This window comes from Eptatretus burgeri, chromosome 5 (assembly GCF_056783735.1).
Source record: "Eptatretus burgeri isolate ZD-2024b chromosome 5, Ebu_testis_v1, whole genome shotgun sequence".
Lineage (NCBI taxonomy): Eukaryota > Metazoa > Chordata > Myxini > Myxiniformes > Myxinidae > Eptatretus > Eptatretus burgeri.
Genome location: NC_140965.1, coordinates 79672909 through 79695201, shown reverse-complemented (window position 1 = coordinate 79695201; position 22293 = coordinate 79672909). Strand labels below are relative to the sequence as shown.

The window sequence follows — 22293 nt, the reverse complement described above, 5'->3', positions numbered from 1 at the left end:
ACCACTAGCCGACCCAGCATCAAATCTCAGCTCCACGGGCTCTTTTCCAAATCTTAATTCATTCTTTCCAAAAGAGGAAATTCTAACTAAAGAGGAAATTCAGATTAAAGAGATAATTCAAAGTAAAGAGGAAATTCTAATTAATGAGGAAATCAATGAAGAAATTCTAACTGAAGATGAAATTCTAATTATAAAGAAAATTCAAACAATGAATGAAATTCAAACTAAAGAGGAAATTCTGATTAAAGATGAAATTCTGATTAAAGAGGGAATTCTAACGAGAGAGGAAATTCAAACAAGGAATAAAATTCAAAGTAAAGAGAAAATTCTTACAAGTAAGGGAATTTATCCTTATGATTATATGGATTCATTTATGAGATTTAAAGAAACACGACTTCCTTCAAAAGAAAGTTTCTATAATAACCTTTATGAAGAAGAGATAAGCGATAAGGAATATAAACAGGCACAAGAAATTTGGGAAATATTTAAGATAAAGAACCTTGGAGAATATCATGATTTGTATCTAAAAACAGATGTTTTATTGTTAGCTGATGTGTTTGAAGCTTTTAGATCACTCTGTCATAATAAAAATTGTTATGGATTGGATCCTGCCCACTATTTCACAGCTCCTGGTTTAGCTTGGAGTGCAATGTTAAAAATGACAAAAAAGATATAGATTTAATCAGTGATGTAGATATGCTTTTGATGAATGAGAAGTCTAAGAGAGGTGGAATATCACAAGTATGTTCAAAAAGATATGCTAAAGCAAATAATAAATATCTTCCAAATTATGATAGTGAAAAAGGTAGTAATTATTCGATGTATTTTGATGCTAATAATTTGTATGGATGGGCAATGTCTCAATCTCTGCCTTATGGTAAATTAGAGTGGGTGGAAGAAAATGATTATGAAAAGGCTTTGATGAATATTGTTATTTCTTCTCAACAGGAATTGAATGAGGAAGAAGAAGGTTATTATTTTGAAGTTGATTTGAGGTACCCAAGTGATCTTCATAATAAGCATAAAGACCTTCCTTTTGCATGTGAGAAAGAAACCCCAAAGAAAGAATGGTTAAGTGATTATCATAAAAGTTTTAATATTAAAGGCAAATCAACAGAAAAGTTATAAACAACATTCCATGATAAAGAGGGATATGTTTTGCATCAGAGAAGCTTGAAACAGTTTTTGAGAGAAGGATTGAGAGTAGCTAAAAGTCATAGAGTTTTCAAATTTAAACAGTCCTTGGATGAAAAAGTATATTAAATTCAATACAGATATGAGAACAAATACAAAAGTAAAATTTGAAGGGGAATTCTATAAATTGACAAATTATAATGCTGTCTTTGGAAAGACAATGGAGAATGTTAGAAACAAGCAAAACATTAGATTTGCAACATCTTGGAAAGAAGCTTCTAGATTGATAAATAAACCAAGTTTTAAGAGAGAAGAGGATTTTTCATAGAACTTTTCTGCTATTCATCTGGAAAAGGAAAGTATTGTAATGGATAAACCAATTTATATTGGAACAGCAGTTCTTGATTTTTCAAAGATATTGATGTATGATTATTTGTAGAATGGCTTAAAGAAAGAGTATGGTGAAAATGTTTCATTGTTGTATATGGACACTGATAGTTTTATCCTACATATAAAAACTGATGATGTTTATAAAGATATGAAGAAAAATATTGGAGTATATGATGCAAGTAATTTTAGTAAGAAGATTGAGTTATTTTCAATAAAGAATGAAAAGGTTATTGGTAAGTTTAAGGATGAGTTGGGTGGAAAAGTAATGAGTGAGTTTATTGGATTGAGAGCAAAGGCATATGCTTATTGTGGTATAGCTTGCGGGCCTGCGGGGCGGGGCATGATGATGGGGGGAGTGGTCGTCGTGAGCATCGTGTCTGCCAGGAATATAAGGAGTGCGCGCCGCCTGAGGCGTCGTAGTGATGCCGTAGTCGCCACGGCTTGTGAGTGTACTGAGTACGTAATAAAGGAGAGCTGCGGGCAAAGTACGCCCGCGCTCCCGCTTGTGCAACACAGCCCGGCTCGACTGTTCCCCCGCTCGTGTCTGCCTGCTAAGCATCTCTATCACGACACTACAGTTGGCTGACGAGGATCTTCGGATCGGCGTGTGCAGGGTGGTGGCTGGGTTCGGAGTGGCAGCGAGTAACTCAGCGCACCTCGCGCGGTTCGAGGTTCCGGAGGAGTACGCATCGCGAAGAGCGTGTCGCAGGTTCGCTCGCCGCGCGCACAGGCTCTGGAGCCAGGAGGCTCGCCGGCGCGGCCGGCTCAGGCATGACAGGAAGTCGGGGCACGGCACGCGGACGCGTGCCCGCCTTCGTCGGAGTCGACTTCGGCCACGTCGAGTGGGCAACGGCCGCGCTCAGTGTTCGTTTTATTGAGCCACGACAAATCGGGGGAATGATTTCTGCAAGGCCACGGCTAAAGAACGAGGACACGCACTTCGGCACGGGCGCGGCGTTGGACGTCGCGCAGGCTCTGAGGAATGTCCGGGGTCTCGATGGTCGGTGCGCAGCAGGTGATCCGGAGGTCAGCGCGATGTGCCAGGCGCGCACGGTCTGCGGCGCGGGTCGTGGGCGAGCGTTGCAATGCAATCACTCGGACGGCGGTCTGAGCACTCGAGGACGTCTACGGTGTGTGTGCCGAGAGTCATCGCCCATCATTACAGTCATAGATGGCGGTGTGCGAAGCGGTCCTTCCGTCCCGGGTCAAGACCTACTGCCGGCATGGTGTTCGGTGCATGGCGTGCACGGTAACGCCCCGGGTCGAGTTTTGCAGCCTGGGCACGGAGATTCCAGCGACCCGGAGCGGGAGATGCTGCCGGTGTTAGACCTGCTTCCAATTGATCCGGAGGTGACAAGATCAGTGGCAGGGGAGGTTGAGGTGACCGGGGCACTGAGGCTGCCCATGTTGAGCCTGGTTTCAGTTGGTCCTACGGTGACAGGACCGATGCCAGTGAATGTCGAAGTGATCGGGGCACTGATCGGGTGTCGAGTTGAGTCCACTCGTGCTGCCCTCGCATCGCACACGTATGCCGGTGAAGCGCTGCCGGCGGTTGGCGGGGCGCACGTCGTGATTGCCCAGCGGGGCCAGCGGGTTGCGCTTCCGAGGTTCGTGGTGCGAGGGGAAGGGCCCGCCCTTTTGGGTCGGGACTGGCTGGCGCACCTCGGGCTGGATCTCCAGTTCGTACCTCCAGGTGTGCCGGTGCTCTCTTCGATGCTTTTGTCGAGACCCAAGGGCGAGGCTCTGGCGGCGGGAGCCGCATCGATGCAACGGGAGCGGCCGTTCGTTGCTGCCTGCAACGGTGGTGTGCGGTGCGGAAGCCGTGCCAGCTCTCGCGATGAGCTCTCGCGCGTCGGCTGCGTTCATGGTGCGAGGTGCGCCTGTGTTGTTCGGGCAGCTTCAACGGGTTGCGGTGAGCCCGTGGCGTTAAAGGAAGTCGCGAGTCACAACATCGAGTCGACAACCAAGAGACGGACTCGTGATGTGGGTTATGGGTTGCTGTTCATTGCATATTTGTTTTTCATTGCTCCAGTGATGCGGTTTAACGTTGTTGAAATAAATGCCAACAGTTCCTGTGTGAGAGTGGGTTTGGCGGAGATCAATCGATGGGTTTTGCAGTATGGTCAATGTGATGTGGTGGCTTTGGGAGCGGTGGTGGCGAATAAAAAGGTTTGGTTGGCCTTCCATTGCCCCGGGCCGCGGGTAGTTGCTTTGTCATGTGCAGGGATTTTGCCGAACGAACGCGCTGTACGGAAAAATGAGTTTGCAATGGTTCAAATGATGTTCTTATTGATTTATGACGAGCCTATGGTTGAAGTGTGGTTTGAATGGAGTTGCTACCGTCTAACTGCCGTGTGGGTCTCGGAGATCGACTCGGAGCCAGGGCTGGTGCGCTGGTCAGCGTTACCCCCACCTCTGGTTTTGACGAGGTCAGACGTGCCTGGCGCCGGGGGCGCAGCTCTCTGGGTTCGCTCAAGGCCGTTTAGACGGGCGTTAGAATCTCAACTGATTGTGGTGCGTGGGTTGTTGTGGAGCATTGGTTGCATCCAGCCAGCGGCGCTGTTCAGCGCCCCCATCCAAGGTCAATCGAGTCTGGCGCTGGCGCCACGGCTTCCAGACAGCGGGCTTCCGGCCTCGGAATGTTTATCTGCTTCAGGTCTGCCTGGGGGAGATGTGCCGCCTTGTGGGCCGGAGGCGTTTGATGGTGCCGGGGGAGGTTTGCTCGGGAGGTCGCCATGACCTCGCCGAGGGCCATGTAAGCATGAGCCGCCTGGGGGCGTTTTCGCTGTGTCGTGCTGCTGTGCTTCTCCAGTAGCTCGCTTCACACGTTGTATGATGTGATGTGCTTTTATACTTCGCTGTTTTCTTTTTTGTACCTTGTTTACTGTTATACCGTAGTACTTCGTGCTGTTTATGCTTATTATGATGGTGATCATTTAATAATCATAGTTTTAGGAGGGAGTAGTGTGGTATAGCCTGCGGGCCTGCGGGGCGGGGCATGATGATGGGGGGAGTGGTCGTCGTGAGCATCGTGTCTGCCAGGAATATAAGGAGTGCGCGCCGCCTGAGGCATCGTAGTGATGCCGTAGTCGCCACGGCTTGTGAGTGTACTGAGTACGTAATAAAGGAGAGCTGCGGGCAAAGTACGCCCGCGCTCCCGCTTGTGCAACACAGCCCGGCTCGACTGTTCCCCCGCTCGTGTCTGCCTGCTAAGCATCTCTATCACGACACTACACTTATAAGTATGGTGATAAAAATTGATAAGAGGTTAAAGGGAATAAAGAAATATGTAATAAAGAAATCAATAACTTTTTGAAATTATAATTGTTTGATGAATAAGAAAGAAGAATATAGGAAAATGAATACAATAAGAAGTTATAAACATAAGATATATAGTGAAGAAGTAAATAAAAAGGCATTTGGAGCCTTTGATGATAAGATAATTATTTTAGATAATGGAATAGATTGTGTTCCATATGGATATTGTATGATAGAGTGTATAGAATAGATTGTGTTTTAACAATGGGAAGATGGGTTAGGGTTTTTAAGGGCTAACGCCTTTTTTTTTTCACAATATATAAATGGTCACACCAAGTATTAATCAAACTAAAGAGTGGAGAAAATCTGTCTTGGTATATAAATGGAAAACATAATGAACGTGAAAAATATCAAATAAGTCTTATTGAAAAAATAACTAAAACAAAGGTAAATAAAACAAATAAGCAAATCAATTAAAAAACTAGTAAGTTAGAGGATGTAAAGAAAAAAATAAATATCCTTGAATGGACTGAAAACTTTGATGGTTATCAATTGAACAATGAAAAAACAATTTACTATAATCTCAAAATGATATGTGGCTCAGGAGGTGGTCAAACAAGAGCATTAAGAGAAGTTGATCATTTCGTAATGGCACAAAAGGGGTATCTTAAAAAATATAAAGATTCAAATGTTTTATTTTTAAATATTTTAGATGGGGATTATTGTGCAAAGAAAATTAAACTATTGAAGGAATTTGAGAATGAACAAATATAGGTTCAATGAGTGAGCTAAACAATATGCATTGGCTAATTTAAAAAAATGTCCACCCATCCATACAAGCTCCACCTGCACATTCACCCATCCACCCATCCACCCATCTACCCATCTACCCATCTATTCACCCATCCACATCAAACCTCATCCACATAAACCCGACCCACGACCCCATGCCCCAACGACAACGACCCCCTGCCCACACAAACCCCTGCCCCAACAAACCCCTGCCCACACAAACCCCTGCCCCAACCCTTGCCCACACAAACCCCTGCCCCAACCCCTGCCCCAACCCTTGCCCACACAAACCCCTGCCCCACACACATGTTTATTTAATTAAAAGTTTCCCTACGTTAAAAGGGGAGACAAATAAATATACCTTGGGATAAAAAGGGGGTTTATTTTTAGGGAAAAAAATATGAATCGCTTCAAATCCCCCATTCATTTACATGGGGAAAAGTGAGCCAGAATCAGTATATTCACCCTACTACTACCCCTCCCCACCTCCCACAGCAGACAAGGTCATCGATATCATGGTCCTTTGTTAGACTGCTACAAAATGGCCATGCCTGCTCGTGGTGCTTTGAAAGCGTCCATTTTCCCAGAAAGCGCATTTTAGCACAACAGTGCCTTTTGTAACCACAAGTCCTCCACCTGGCCTCACCTGACAGAAGGTTTGACACAACACAAGATTACTCTGCTGTCTTAAAGTTAACACTCATTGCCTCCTCAGTGCATATTTTACAAGATGACTTACACTGACTTTTTCCTTCTTTCAAGAGTAATCTAACCGACACATACATATGGACCATATTATTCTGAATCCAATCTAGCTGTGGTATCACCCCCCCCCCTCACCCCACTTCCACATAACAATATCAATGGTGAATGTCTGAGTGATGTTCAAGAGCCAATCGTGGATGGATATGATCTAGCGGGTATGTTTACGTCATTGAAAGTTACTGTGAAATTCATCGAATTTTAATTTATTGCTTAATGCTGTTTATTCATCTCAACAAATAAAGCAAAAAATAAATTACGATCAGATGTAGTCATTCTCGGTTTGTCTAATTCGACTTTTGTGTCACTCAAGGTGACATTTAACATCAGAATTATGAGATGGAGGCAAGTACAGTGCACTGCGCTGTTGATGTAAGGTAATCTGAAAAGAGAGAAAGATTGCCTGGGGTCATTTCCCACGTCACCATTTCAAATTACTAATGTTTTTCAGTGTACCTTCACGAAACGCGAATTTCAGCTTCTGTGAAGTAACAATGATAAAACAATTAAATGCTGATATTGAGTAACTGGAAGAGAAAGCAAAATAATCTTACATTGGTGAAAATTATGCCAACAATGAACTAAATAAAAAGGCTTGTGAGATGGTTGCGATGTTAATTGTAAGAAAAGTTAATTCCTCACAGGCATTTTTTGCATTGTGAGGCATCACAGGCCTCACAGGCATAAGACATTCCTCATGGGATGAAGCTTCCGTACTCGGTGTGCACAGAGGATGAAAAGGTTGGGGGGGGGGAAGTGGTAGAAATTATTTATACATAGTGTGTGCAAGAAGAGGGGGGAAGGGGTTCCTGATCCTTAAGTTCCCCCTTTTTCTATTCATTTGTCATCTATTTTTACTACTTGGTAAGCTCAATAACACAATATTAAGTGCCCTGTACAAAAAGTCATATAAATTTGGAATTATGCTGTCCAACAGGGATATACTGTATATCTATATCTATATCTATTACACCCTGGTGATGTACCACCCTGTTCTCATCTACACGCCTCAATCCCCAGTGAGAATTTGGTTGATAAACTGAAAGACTGAATCAATGACAGTTACCAGACAAAGTGGTGTCATGGTTAGAGCATCTGCTCTGAGTCTGGGAGGTTGGTGGTTCAAACTCATGCAGGCTGAGTCATGCCATAGACTTTAAAAATGGTCCTTGCTGCTTCTTTGCTTTTAAAAAGATAGAGCATGGACAATCGACTATCAACCACAGGAAATTCCTCCTGAGGGAATGCCCTGCTGAGTGTGGTGAGAAAATTGTGACGTCGCTGGAAACCAGATTACCCTGGGATGTGATGGCACTCCTCCAAGCTCAATGGCTGTGTTAAGTGTGTGTTTCATCAGCATGTTTGTCTGAGTGACAGCTCCATTATGAGCCTCAGACCTATTTAAAAAAAACCATGGTGTTGATTGATGTTAATGTAGTTGATTGATGGGCCAAAAGGCCTTCTTCTGCATACAACTTCCTTGTGCATCCTTGAGAGTGCACATAACCATTAATAGGTTATGTGCTAACTTATTTATTCATAGGGAGCCTGTGGCTGATTAGTTGCATCATTTCCTGGGCCGTGCCACTGATGTAATGTCACCTGTTACTCATTTCACTGACCTCAGAAGAATGACAGGCTGAGTCAACCCGCCTGGTGTTAATTCAACGGTGGGACAGGGGCTTGAACTCAAGGCCCTCAGATCTTAAACCAGTCACCCAAACCATTAAGCCAATAGCAGGCTTGGAATGTAGCGATGACTCAGAAAGACCTGGCCATGTTATGAATGGCTTTTAATAATGAGACATTATTTAATTTAAGTAACCGTGTTTTTTCGTTGTTTTAAAGTTTTTTTTGTTTGTTTTTTTGTTTGTTTGTTTTTGAATCACGAATTATGAAACACTGTCACGAAATATTAGATTTCAGCAGATAGTTTTTTTTGCAACTTTTGAGATGTATTGTTTCATCAGCTTTTCCCACACGACTTGAGGAATAAATCTCCCTCTGTTGGTTGATCTGCTTGGAAGTCACATTGGTAACAATATCCAGTCTGCTTGAAGTGACAGTAAATCGATAAATAACCACACATGTTATAAATAACGTTTCATGCATTTCTTAGGCATATCACCAAATGAAATAATCAGTGTTGTTGGTCGAAAATAAAACGGACTAAATGCATCTTTCAAAGACATCCGCCAACATTCGATTGGTAATTGTGTGCCTGTTCTTGAAGCTTCAATAACTGCAGAGTATGCTCTGGCAGTGTGGCACGAAATTGTAGAGACAGAGTCCAAGTGGTGCATTGTACAGTGTTGGGGGTGGGAAGAAGGGAAGGGGGAATGGGGGGGGGGAACCAGTTGGTATGGGGTGGGAAAGGGAGGAAGGGGAGTCAAAAGATTGAATTGTCATCCATAAAAAGATATGACCACCAATGAAGTTCAAAAAAAAATAAGATTTTTTTTTTTAACCTGGGAAGGAAAATAAAACAAAACGTTTTCAGACATTGCAGATATCGACAGCAGAAAACCCCAACAGCTGGTGGCATGTTATTCTGGAATGGTTTCAATTAAGACCACTGTGACATTGTGTTCGGGGCTATCTATTTTCAGTGGAATTCCCACTCCCCTCCAACCCCCCATTTTCCTCCTCCTGCTACCCCTCCACCCCAATACCTCGTAGATCCCCCATTCCTTCCCTCACCATTCCACGATCATTTCCCCACTTCCTTTCCCTGTTTTCTGCTACAATCCCTTCTCTCCTTTTTCTCAATTCCATTTTTCACATATGTACCCCCTACTTACATGCATTTGTAACAAAACTAGATATACTCGAGGTATATGAATGTTCTAAAAAAATTAATAAACTGCATCATAATTTTCTTTCCTTGTGCTCAGAATGATGATTACACACTTACGTGACTAAGACAGACAGTCATCCACAACGTGGCAATTACACACTCCTTTCACACCCATGTGTCTGGTAAAATATGCGCGATCACCCTTGGGATGCCAGGCACGTTGTTATGCATAGACTTGGAGACCAATGATGTTTTCATGATTCAGGAGTCAATTCTCAACAGCAGTCAGCCAAAAGTATTTTGAGTGAAGTCTCAAGTCGCAGAAATGAATGTGAGATTTCATCACGAGCAGCAATCTGCTTTGATTGTACTTGGATAGCAGGAAGCAGGAATCTGCTCTGATAGTACTTGAATAGTAGGAAGCAGCAATCTGCTTTGATAGTAGTTGGATAGCAGGAAGCAGGAATCTGCTTTGATAGTACTTGGATAGTAGGAAGCAGGAATCTGCTTTGATAGTACTTGGATAGTAGGAAGCAGGAATCTGCTTTGATTGTACTTGGATAGTAGGAAGCAGGAATCTGCTTTGATTGTACTTGGATAGTAGGAAAGAGGAATCTGCTTTGATTGTACTTGGATAGCAGGAAGCAGGAATCTGCTTTGATAGTACTTGAATAGTAGGAAGCTGCAATCTGCTTTGATAGTACTTGGATAGCAGGAAGCAGGAATCTGCTTTGATAGTACTTGAATAGTAGGAAGCTGCAATCTGCTTTGATTGTACTTGGATAGTAGGAAGCATGAATCTGCTTTGATAGTACTTGAATAGTAGGAAGCAGCAATCTGCTTTGATTGTACTTGGATAGTAGGAAGCATGAATCTGCTTTGATTGTACTTGGATAGTAGGAAGCATGAATCTTCTTTGATTGTACTTGGATAGTAGGAAGCAGGAATCTGCTTTGATTGTACTTGGATAGCAGGAAGCAGGAATCTGCTTTGATAGTACTTGAATAGTAGTAAGCAGCAATCTGCTTTGATAGTACTTGGATAGCAGGAAGCAGGAATCTGCTTTGATAGTACTTGAATAGTAGTAAGCAGCAATCTGCTTTGATAGTACTTGGATAGCAGGAAACAGGAATCTGCTTTGATTGTACTTGGATAGTAGGAAGCAGGAATCTGCATTGATTGTACTTGGATAGTAGGAAGCATGAATCTGCTTTGATAGGACTTGGATATTAGGAAGCAGGAATCTGCTTTGATAGTACTTGGATAGTAGGAAGCAGGAATCTGCTTTGATAGGACTTGGATATTAGGAAGCAGGAATCTGCTTTGATAGTACTTGGATAGTAGGAAGCAGGAATCTGCTTTGATAGTACTTGGATAGTAGGAAGCAGGAATCTGCTTTGATAGTACTGGAGAGGAGGAAGCAGGAATCTGCTTTGGTAGTACTTGGACTGTCAGAAGCAGGAATCTAACACTTCAATGGAAGGAAGCAGGAACCTGCAGTTATAGGACTTGACTAGTCAGGTCACGTTAGGTAGGTGAGCATGCGCCGGAGCAGCACGTCGCAGCATCCACTTTCCACTGGTACTCCAGGGGCCGCCGTCTTGCCAACCCCCAGGAAGATGCCTGGCCCATCCCCTTCTCTTTGAGATGCTGATCAACCTGCTGCAACCATGAGGCAGGTGGGTCGGCCCTTCGGCCTCCTTCACTCATGAGGCTCCCTCACTGAGAGAATCTGGTGGGCAGGATCAGCGTCAGGAAAATGAGCCACATGTCCATACAGCTGCAACTGACGCTCATGTACTATGCAGAAAAGAAGTCTCATTTTAGTTTCTCTCAGCAACCGCTCGTTGGACACAAAGTCCGACCAGCGATAGCCAAGGATTCTCCGAAGAGACCTGGTACCAAAGGAATTAATTTTCAGTCTCAGATCCCTGATCAGAGTCCAAATCTCACATCCGTAAAGCAACACTGGAAGCACCAAGCACCTGAAGACTCGGACTTTCGTCCTCCCGCACAGGTACCGACAGCGCCACACCCCATGATCCAATGAATCCATGACTCCCCAGGCCCGACCCAGACGTCTATTGACCTCTGGCTCACAGCCAGCAGAGATATGAACATCACTGCAAAGGCAAGTGAATCTCCCTGTGACCTAAACATCCTCACCACAAACAGATACAGACCTGATAGCAACATCCAAGATGTCATTGAAAGCCTGGATCTTAGTTTTGACACAGGAAACCCGTAATCCCAGGGGCTTAGACTCCTCTTTCAGCACCTCGAGAGATCCCATAAGGTTATCCAGTGTCTCTGAAAAATGACTGCATCATCTGCAAAATGAAGGTCAGACATCTTGACATTCTCAAACGATGCACAGCAGCTTGATCTCTCAGACATCCTCTCCAGAAACCAGTCCATACAAGTGCTGAAAATTGGGGGGGGGGGTGGCAGCACACACCCCCTGACGAACTACAATTCGTGACGAACTGACGATCAACCACAGACCCCAGCGTGGCATAGAATTCCTCCTTCACTGTGAGATCACTCGCCTCAGACGAAGCATATTCAGAGACCAGAGAAATGATACCTGAGGAGTGACAAATCCTTAGTCTCATAATACGCTCATTGAGCGGTGTTACCTCAATTATCATTGCAGTCAGCTTATTGGACACAGCAACTCCTTGGGCATGGTAACCATCAGAGCCACCAGACCAATAGTCGGTGTAACCACCCGCCATGATCTTGCCACTATCCGGTCTCCGAACCCCAGAGAGTGGGAAGGGCAGTAGCACAGGAGGTCCTCCCACGGAGTGGGTATCCAGTTTTCTTTGCATTTGTTGTGTGTTTTGCGGAATGAAGTGTTTTACAGTGACCAGAGTGCAAATCCTGCCACCAACCTCCTAAAAAAAATAACAAATAAAAAAATAAAAAAATAACCCACAGAATCAAGCACCACATATAATGCTAGGAATCTGCTTTGATACTACTTGGATTGGATAGTAGGAAACAGGAATCTGCTTTGTTAGTACATAGATAGTAGGAAGCAGGTATCTGCTTTGATAATAGCCTGATTGTAAGTAGGAAGCATAAATCTGCTTTGATCGTACTTGGATAGTAAGAAGCAGGAATCTGCTTTGATTGTACTTGGGTCGTAGGAAGCAGGAGTCTGCTGTGATAGGACTTAGATAGTGGGAAGCAGGAATCTGCTTTGATTGTACTTAGATGGTAGGAAGTAGGAATCCGCTTAGTCAGTAGACTGAGTCCTTCCTTCATTCTTTTGCATACCATCATACAAGGTTTGTCAAAAGTCCAGAACCATGTCGGTTTCCTTGAACGTTTCTGAACAATGACGCATCGATTTTCACATATTCGTTTCTGCTTTCATTCCTTGGATCTTCAAAAGTATATGGCCTCGTAGTATAAAGCACTGACCTCTGGTTTCCCCAACGAAAAAAAAAATCAAGTTGCTTTAAATCTAGACTACGTGGGGACCATTGTGTCGGTGCATGACATCCTATCCACCTCAAAGACATATTCTCAAAATAAAAAAGTTTCCTACGATTCCAAACTTTTGAAACACCTTGTACATTGATAGAGATTTCCCACGAAATCTGTCCACAGTTGATAATTGCTCGAGGAAATGCATGAGAGGCAGGAACTCCATATCACTGCACCTGTGTTTCAGCAGCAAAGATTCTGTTCGTACATTTTGTCAGATCGATTCATGGTGGCAGGTCATTCAACAAGGTGTCAATTTTTGGAGAACATTATAAAGAGATGCCCACACCTTGAAAAACAATGGGATTTCACCTCAACTGTCTAGGCAGGCCTGACATTGATGAGTGAGAATATGCAAAATAGCTTACGGAATGATTTTGCAGGCCAAGACAAGTGTGGGACATGGAAGAAGAGTACAGTAGATGCAGCAGATTCAGGAAGAATGTTTATAGATCATTTGATTTGTAAATAATAGAGTGGTATTAATCGAAGATTCGTGGTCTATTGATAAAGTCAAAAACTAAGTTGGTTTCAATCGGAAGTAAGTTCAATTGTTTGCATTGATCTGAGGCTCACAGTGGAGCTCGTACAGAAATCTCATACATGACACAGACATCAGTAGACGTCGGTGTACTTTGAAATCAATTATAAGGATATCAGTAGACAATGGAAAAACACATGTGGTATTTGGGATTATTGAATCATGAACCAGGAGTTCAGATGTGCAGCTCCAGGCAAAAATTCCTTTCCTGTAGTAATTATCTGCAGACTCCTGTAGTAGGACCTGTTACCAACTACAGTACATGACAGTACAACTCTCATCTACTACAGTTGCAACTGTAGCATTTTTGCCTGGGAATACTAAACAGGCTAAACTAGTTTGGTTTGTTTTCAAATTGCATTGAGGAAGTGACATTTACATATTGCATATGCAGGGAGAAATGGGGGGGGAGGGGTGAATTGAGGAAGTAAATGGAGAAAAATAAGGAAAGTGGGAAAGGGTGGGGAAGAAAGCAGAACGTATCTGCCAGGCATTTGCTTGTGTATACAATACGGTATTATAGATGGCGCATAATCTTGCTCATTTCTTTGTCCCATGTCTGTCTGTCCCATGCCATATCATTATCAGATCGACGGGTTGAGGGAGTGAGGTAGGAGGAAAAGAGGTCGACCTCAGCTGTGATGGGCAGATTGTGTGCGGAGAGATGGGGGGTTGTGATAGAGTGGAGAGAGTTGGCTGAGGATAGAGGGCAGTGGAAGAATATTGTTCAAAAGGCAAGGCAGCAGCAGCTTGATCATATCATTATGTCTCACCCCATAAAAGTGGAATGAGAAGGAAGAAAAAGGCTAGGCAGATCTATTCGAAAAGGTACAACAGAAAGGAAAACGAGTTTGAATGCTGCAAACAAAGACCAAAATCAAATTTAGTCAATTTTATTTTCCACATCTGAAGAACCAGGTCAGTGGTACCTCATTATTGTAGCATGATGCAAGCCTCTAGGTTGTTAAGCTTACAAGTTTAGCCAAAGGCCGAGTCGAAACTGATTGATTGAAATGGTCAGTCTGTGAGACCAGCAAAAAATTGCTGCATCTTGAAATCAAATCATTCAATTTGGGGTGAATGAAGTCGAATGGCCTTACTAACTAAAGGAAATAATGGGACGCTGCCAAAGCTAAACAATTCGACCATAAAGGAGGTTCATGCAAATGGGATGTTAATTTAAGCAAATCAGGTTGAAAAGTAATTGATGAGACCACGGAGACACTGTGTAGCATCTCGTGATATATGCTCATAAATTATTACAGGCTTCTTTGGCTTTGTTGCTTCAAAACCGATTTAATTTTCATCAACCTTCTGACTACTCTTTTAATTTGTGGTCTCAAGCAAACAGTCCCAGCCGCAACTGCCGCTGCAAACCTTCGGAACGCACAGCGCAATTATGGAACCCACCCGTTGTTACAGATCTGATCACTTCACTTTAACTTCCATCAACACAGAGCTCCAAACATACAAGCGGACATAAAATGAACGACGAAAATCAGCAATGGACCTTAAGGTCACACCAATGACACAGCGAGGCAACCACCAGCTCACCTGCTCTGAGAGCCACGGAAGAGCGTCCGTTGCACAAACTCTTCATTCTTGTATCCCTCTTCTACCCTTTGCTTCTGCTTGTGTTCTTCTGTAGAGTTCTTTGGTCTTAAAACACCAAGGCTCCCCGGGCAAACATCGGGTGAGCGATCTCCATTTTCTCGCAGCTTCTGTAGCCCGTTTACCTTCACGTTGTTTCCCTCACAGATCAAATGTCCAGAACGTATGATGTCTTTCCTCGTTCCTTCCTGGCCATGAGCTTCGTCGAGCCAATTCACTGCTTCTGAGGCCTCAGACGGTCCATAAGGAGGCAATTGCTGCCTGCGGTTCCTTTCAATGCCAGTGTTCGCTTCAAATTTGTTGCACTCTTTTGCTAGCCCGGAAGGTGAACTCTTCATCACACGTCCTTCTTTCACATAGTCATTCCCACAGCCGTGTGCTGCCGTTTCAAAACTTGTCTGAGGATCATTAAGCAGATCTCCTGGACCTGCTGGATGAGCAGCCTCCATCACAATCTTGTCATGGGCTGTCCCCTCTGGTGGGTTAGGACAACAGGGTAGAGAAGAAAAAGGTAGGCTATAATGAGAAAAAAAAAATTGGTTAAATGATGAAACAAGATCGAAAGGCCAGCTTTGACGTTGCATTGACCTTTGTTCGCAAACTGAAAAGGTCATCATATAGGCAAAGCAAACAATGTTTTCGATCCCACGGCCTCTTATCGTGAAATGATTGATGAAACGCACTCGGTTTTTTATTTTTACTTTGTTGTTCTTCTGAACAGGAAATGGTAAAATTATTAACATTCACATGTTTTCGGAAATTAACCAAATTTTTTTAAAAAATAAAAATAAAAAACAAGATGCACAATCAAACAAAGAGGGACTAAAGGTTGAGGGGAGGGAGGGAAAAGAGCTCTATCTTTGTAAACAGGTGTTGTTAAAAAAAAATGTTTTACATATATAAAGCTCATCAAAGATTCGCTCGATTGTTGACACAGTTGAAACACAATTGAAATTTCCATTCATGCAGTTGTGGACATCTCATCCAAACAATCGCATGGCACATTAGACAATAAAGAAAACTTACATTTTGGAAGCCGTTCATCTCCAGTCATCAATACAGCAACAGTAACAGCAGCAGCAACAACGAAAGAGCAATAAATAAAAAAAATCGCAATCATCCCGAGAAAGCGAACTTGTGAAAAAAACCACACATTTTTGTGCAGCGTCCCATTGTGGGGATAACCTACAATTAGTCGCAAAGGCAGCAACTGCCGTTAGAGCAGGAGCATGTGAACCGCGGAGCTCGGGAGCTGTGCCGCGACAGCACACGCACCGCCCCGCTCTTATGTCAGCCTCTGGACATGGGCCAGAAGCTGAGCATTAACCCGTGCAATGACAACTGGATCGAGGAAGTGTTCTTGGAAGCAGTGTGACCACTCCTCATTTTCATAAATGCCAAGGTGAGCCAATGAAAAAAAGCCAAGAATTCACAAGGTTTCGGAAAAGCGATGATGATAGAAAACCTATACGCCAAGAAAACCTCCAGAAAACCAAGACGCCAAGGTGAACAACGAATAGCCAAGATCTTGTGAAAAAAAGCCAAGGAGTGGTCACACTGCTTGGAAGTGCGACGTTGTTCAAGCATCGGCGTAGCGTCATGTCTGCCCGAGAAGAAAGAATTCTGGGGTATTGCGAGCATGGACTCACCATCATCCCAGAATTATTTGTCTAAACTTGCCTTAGACATGCTGTCCACCTGTTTGCAGAATGCAATTAAGACCCCCCCCCCCCCCGAGGGTTAAGCAATCGGTTGAGCAAACCTTCTGAAGAAGGTCAAAATACAAGAGGCATTTAAGTCCTAGATTTTCCGCATTTGTTGGGAAATTGAAAGTGCAAGGCCGAACACTGTGGCCGAATAACCTTCAGAATCCATTAACATGTGATGGTCAGCGTTGGGCAGTTGAACAATTAGTTTAAGTTTAAGCGACAGCTTGGCACTATTAACCACATCAGATTTGTGATTACTCACTGAGTCACTGGTGAGTTTCATTCATGACTCACCAATGTAGCCTAAAATCGTTGATGTCATAAGATGCATAATGTTTATGGATCCCGTCGCCAAATCATAAAGCAGGATGATCATTGGAGCATCTTGCCTGTCCGAATCCTTTTGGTCGGTATCTTTGTTTATTCCTTGTCCGTTTGGGAGTTTTACAACTAGTTTATATTAGGTCATCTATTAAATTACGTAAAGCAAATACGGTGTCAGGTTTGAACCCCGCCCCCCTCCTCCCCACCCTTGGCCCCAACGTGTGCTCCATACATACATATTATATCCCCGCCTCCTCCCCCTTACACCAATCTCCTCCCAAACGTCTTCCCCTTCTTTCTCCTGTCAGCCTCCTTTCTCTTCATTTTTACTTTTATCATTTTAACCCCACACCGCCATGTGTACGTAATACATAGATGTCCACCAAAATCTTGAAGTAGCAGCTGCTCAAACAAACCACACCGCCATATGAGATGATGTGGTTATGTTTACGGGTGTCAGAAATCACCCATTTGTTCTGTGCTGAAGGCACCTCAAGGCAGTCAGGGGTATCTGTGGAGGCATAAAGAGCTTAAAGAGGAAGATGGCATTGTTATCGCAAGTTAGTTATCTGTTTTGATATTTCCTCAAGAAACACACACACACACACACACACACACACACACACACACACACACACACACACACACACACACACACACACACACACACACACACACACACACACACACACACACACACACACACACACTTGCTGTGGTGAAGATGGATGCTTCAGTACTGGGGAAGGCTCCGCAGAAAGAAAAGGAAGGGTTAACATTTATATAAACCGAAACTATCTGCCACACTCTCCTTTCTTCTTCTTTTCATGAATGGTGCATCAAGGCTTGGGGTTCTTGTCTTGCTCAGATATAGTTGATGGCCACCCTGTGGGTGGATTTCCCAACATGAGTCTTTGTCTGAAGACATAATGTCTATAGTTTGCAATCCTTCTGCAATCTGCCCATTTTTTATATGATGTAAGCTCACATTGAACACAATGTGTCCCAACTTCACTCAGGTCTTGTTCAATTTAAGACTGGAAATATTGTGAGGCTCATTACAAACGTCCTTGTGCAGCAAAACAAACTGACAATTTTTTTTTTATCACAATCTGTATCAGAGGGATCGGCCCATCAGCAGAAAAACGAAATAATTGCAGTGTAACCGTAACAGTACAGGTGGGAGTGACCCATTGGATTTGGCCATGTCTCGCCAGGTGGGAGTGACCCATTGGATTTGGCAATGTCTCGCCAGGTGGGAGTGACCCATTGGATTTGGCCATGTCTCACCAGTTGGGAGTGACCCATTGGATTTGGCAATGTCTCGCCAGGTGGGAGTGACCCATTGGATTTGGCCATGTCTCACCAGTTGGGAGTGACCCATTGGATTTGGCAATGTCTCGCCAGGTGGGAGTGACCCATTGGATTTGGCCATGTCTCACCAGTTGGGAGTGACCCATTGGATTTGGCAATGTATCGCCAGGTGGGAGTGACCCATTGGATTTCGCAATGTCTCGCCAGGTGGGAGTGACCCAATGGATTTGGCAATGTCTCGCCAGGTGGGAGCGACCCATTGGATTTGGCCATGTCTCACCAGTTGGGAGTGACCCATTGGATTTGGCAATGTATCACCAGGTGGGAGTGACTCATTGGATTTCGCAATGTCTCGCCAGTTGGGAGTGACCCATTGGATTTGGCAATGTCTCACCAGGTGGGAGTGACTCATTGGATTTCGCAATGTCTCGCCAGTTGGGAGTGACCCATTGGATTTGGCAATGTCTCACCAGGTGGGAGTGACTCATTGGATTTCGCAATGTCTCGCCAGTTGGGAGTGACCCATTGGATTTGGCAATGTCTCACCAGGTGGGAGTGATCCATTGGATTTGGCAATGTCTTGCCAGGTGGGAGCGACCCATTGGATTTGGCCATGTCTCGCCAGTTGGGAGTGACCCATTGGATTTGGCAATGTATCGCCAGGTGGGAGTGACTCATTGGATTTCGCAATGTCTCGCCAATTGGGAGTGACCCATTGGATTTGGCCATGTCTCACCAGGTGGGAGTGACTCATTGGATTTGGCAATGTCTCGCCAGGTGGGAGTGACCCATTGGATTTGGCAATGTCTCGCCAGTTGGGAGTGACCCATTGGATTTGGCAATGTCTCGCCAGGTGGGAGTGACTCATTGAATTTGACAATGTCTCGCCAGGTGGGAGCGATCCATTGGATTTGGCAATGTCTCGCCAGTTGGGAGTGACCCATTGTATTTGGCAATGTCTCGCCAGGTGGGAGCGATCCATTTGATTTGGCAATGTCTCGCCAGTTGGGAGTGACCCATTGGATTTGGCAATGTCTCGCCAGGTGGGAGCGACCCATTGGATTTGGCCATGTCTTGCCAGGTGGGAGTGACCCATTGGATTTGGCCATGTCTCGCCAGCTGGGAGCGACCGATTGTATTTGGCCATGCTTCACCATGTCATAATCAAAATATGTTTGTTCTGTGCAGCCTCCTCAATGGTGCTGGGTGTGGAAGCTGAGTGTTCTACAAATCAAATAATCCAAAAACTATACTTTTTGCATGAATCATTGTGTTCATTCATGAGTTAGTCACCATTAGGTTGGGTTGTCAGGGTGGCCAAGAGGTACGTGCACTTTCCTCTCTGCTGTCTCGCCTGTGTTCGAATACCGACCCAGCTATAAACCGTTATCCCAGAGTTTCACAGGCAGGGTGATTCATCAATGTGTGTGCCATCCCTCAGATGGATGCTTAACTGGACGTCCTGTGTGCCAGCATGAGTTGGTGGTAGTTAAACATCCCTTCATTAGTTGGTAGTGTCCCTCGTGAAGAGTAGTCGAGCTATCTCTAGCATCCTGAACAAATTATAAATTCCTGCGCTGACTTCCTGCATCGGAGTGGCAACCGGTCCAAGATTGTGCTCCCGAGCTAATTGAACTACCTCTGCAGCCCAACATGCCCGATGGTGCGAGAAGGAGCATCCGTCCATCCATGCATTAGTAGGTTCGCTAGCCAAGTAGCAAACATTGTAAAGGAAATCTTATCCTCTGAAATAAGCAGAGGCGAGTTCAAATTGCAGGCCGATTGTCTTTACGTCCTGTCCTTTGGGTATGTACACGTTGTTTGCAATGCACGATGTATTGAGCACACATTTGCTATTCATTAACATCCACAACATCTTTAACACTCGTGGGCATTTCCTATGCACCTTAAAAGCCACTCCCTTATGATCTGAAGCTCTCTTTCTCGCTTTCCTTACGACAACCCAAATCTATCGCACCAAGACGAAATGCTCAAATTAAACCCCTGTGCTGGCTTTGCACATTTTAATCAGACCAAGATTACCAATTAAATTTCCATCCTTTCCAAGTCTGAATAAACACACTTTCAGGCATTCAACCACTTGCTTTGACAGCTTCAAGAAAACCAACTTTTTACTCCTTAAACAAAGGCTTGTGTGCACGAGTGCAACGAGTTACGACAGCCAGTTTAATGTCTCGTGAAGGAGGGCATCATGGAAGTTTTGTTCAAGATTGCATTTTCATTCCGAGAGGAACATGAATCTGCAATTTAATGAGCACAATTCCTCGTTCACATATCCTGCCATTTTAAAAGTTATTTCTACATTCAGTGTCTAATTAGCTTACGAGGAAGTTGTACATTTATTGCATGAAAAGGAAGGACAAGTAAGAAGCAAGGAACAAATTCAACACCATACATGTGTAATTCAAATCTATTTTGTCATAAAAATTTTTTTGTTGTTGTTGCTCTTGTCATTTTATCCTTCCATGTTATTTCACGCGTGTTTTGTTTTCGGCAGAAAGAAAATAAATAAATAGGATGAACAAATAAATAAAAACTGGAGAGTCACAGCATCATGAGGCTATTACTCAGACTGCTGCGTTTGTTTTCATTTACGAACTCAAATCACCAAACATTCGGGCAGGCAATTCTCCAACTTGCTAAAACAAAAGAAAGAAGAGCGAGCATCAAAAACAATGGGACAAACGAGTAAAGGCACTGAGTGTGTCATTGTTATCCGATGAAGCTCTGTATTTGAACAGGTGTGCAGTCACTGGTGCTTAAAATGCCATATTAGTTCAGCAAACACACAGCAAGGTGCTGTACCAAAATCCCATCTTGCCAATAACCTCCGCTCCGTAATGCCATTCGAATGGGTCTGTACCAGGATTGAATAATAATTACAGCGTTTTATCCTCCCATCCCGCACAAAGCCACATGGAACGGCAGGGGATAAACAACAACCAAGCACATGAGACCAGAAGGAAATCAATACAGGGATAAAAGTTTTCTGGACACCTTCTTTCAAAGTGTATTACGACTGTGAATTTACTTCGCCGAGATTGTGGTTTCCGTTCGATTAAAAAAAAAAAAAATTCAAATGGATACCAAGCCTCATGTAACTGCAATTATATCTTAGAAACTTCCAGAAATGGACAACACAACCTAAAAGGTTTCATTGTACAGTCCAACAAAAAAAGGGCCTGTGACGCCTTTTCCAGGTTTGCTCACATGTATCTAATCAGCATAACTGAGACTGTCATCAATGGAGTGTAAATAGGAAGAGAAACGTCCAATTCCTCAGTTCCACAGCATCATGTCCAATCCTGAGGCTGGCCTGCACAGAGGTGCACACACTCACCTCTAAGCTGTCTATCCTGGGTTCGAATCATGACCAAGTTACATAGTCCGCTTGGTGTTTCAGCGCATGGCAAGTCATCAATGTGTGTGCCATCCCTCGGGTGGACGTTAAGCCGGATGTCTGCTAGCATTAGTTGGTGGATATTAAAGATCTCACAGTGTCCTTTGTAAAGAGGAGGCAAGCCGGTACTGGCCCCAGTAAACAACTTGTGAATTCTCTGCACCTTCAGTCGAGTATCCTGCAATGGTGTGGTGACCCATCCAGGATTGCAACTCGAGCCAAGAAACTGCTTCGGCAGAACCGATGCTCTGAATGGAGCATGGTGCACATTTTGTTTTTCTTACCTATCCCCAGGTCAACGGTGGGGAACGTCATCGTGAAATGCAAGATGACAGGCAAAGCAAACCTTGACCATCAATCTGGTAGACCATGGAAATTCACCCGATGAAGAACGAGAATCCTGTGATGAATTGCACGATGCAACAGATGTGACCTTTCTTCACATTAAACCTTCACATCAAATGTTATGAAAGAGATTGTGAACTCATTAGGATGTGCAGTTTGTCAAGCCAATGTTACAGAAAATTTTAGAAAGGAGCATCATGCAAGACTTTCATCAGTGTTGTCAATAGGGCTGACAGGATGGTCTAGACTCTCGAGGTACGCACACTCGCCTCTAAGATATATAGCCTGTGTTTGAATCCTGACTCAGCTATAAACTGTCATCTTGGTGTTTCAGAAGCAGGATGATTTCAGAAGCAGGAAGATTCATCAATGTGTGTACTGTCCCTTGGATTGCATC

The 22293-nt window shown here is 44.0% G+C and overlaps 1 protein-coding gene across 2 annotated transcripts in view; it reads right to left on the bottom strand.

Annotated features, from left to right (window-relative positions):
* Positions 1-22293, bottom strand: part of LOC147026778 (PH and SEC7 domain-containing protein 1-like) — a 411551-nt gene that overhangs the window by 251307 nt on the left and 137951 nt on the right. Inside the window, exons 1-2 of one of the 2 annotated variants that reach the window (XM_085882587.1) lie at positions 15810-16065; positions 14727-15258 (exon numbers count right to left, since the gene is read on the bottom strand). In XM_085882587.1, the coding sequence (XP_085738713.1) occupies positions 14727-15232 (506 nt within the window). In that variant the 5' untranslated portion in view covers positions 15233-15258; positions 15810-16065. Of the gene's footprint in view, positions 1-14726; positions 15259-15809; positions 16066-22293 lie in introns of those variants that run through there. The other variant, XM_085882586.1, reaches the window with a different exon arrangement.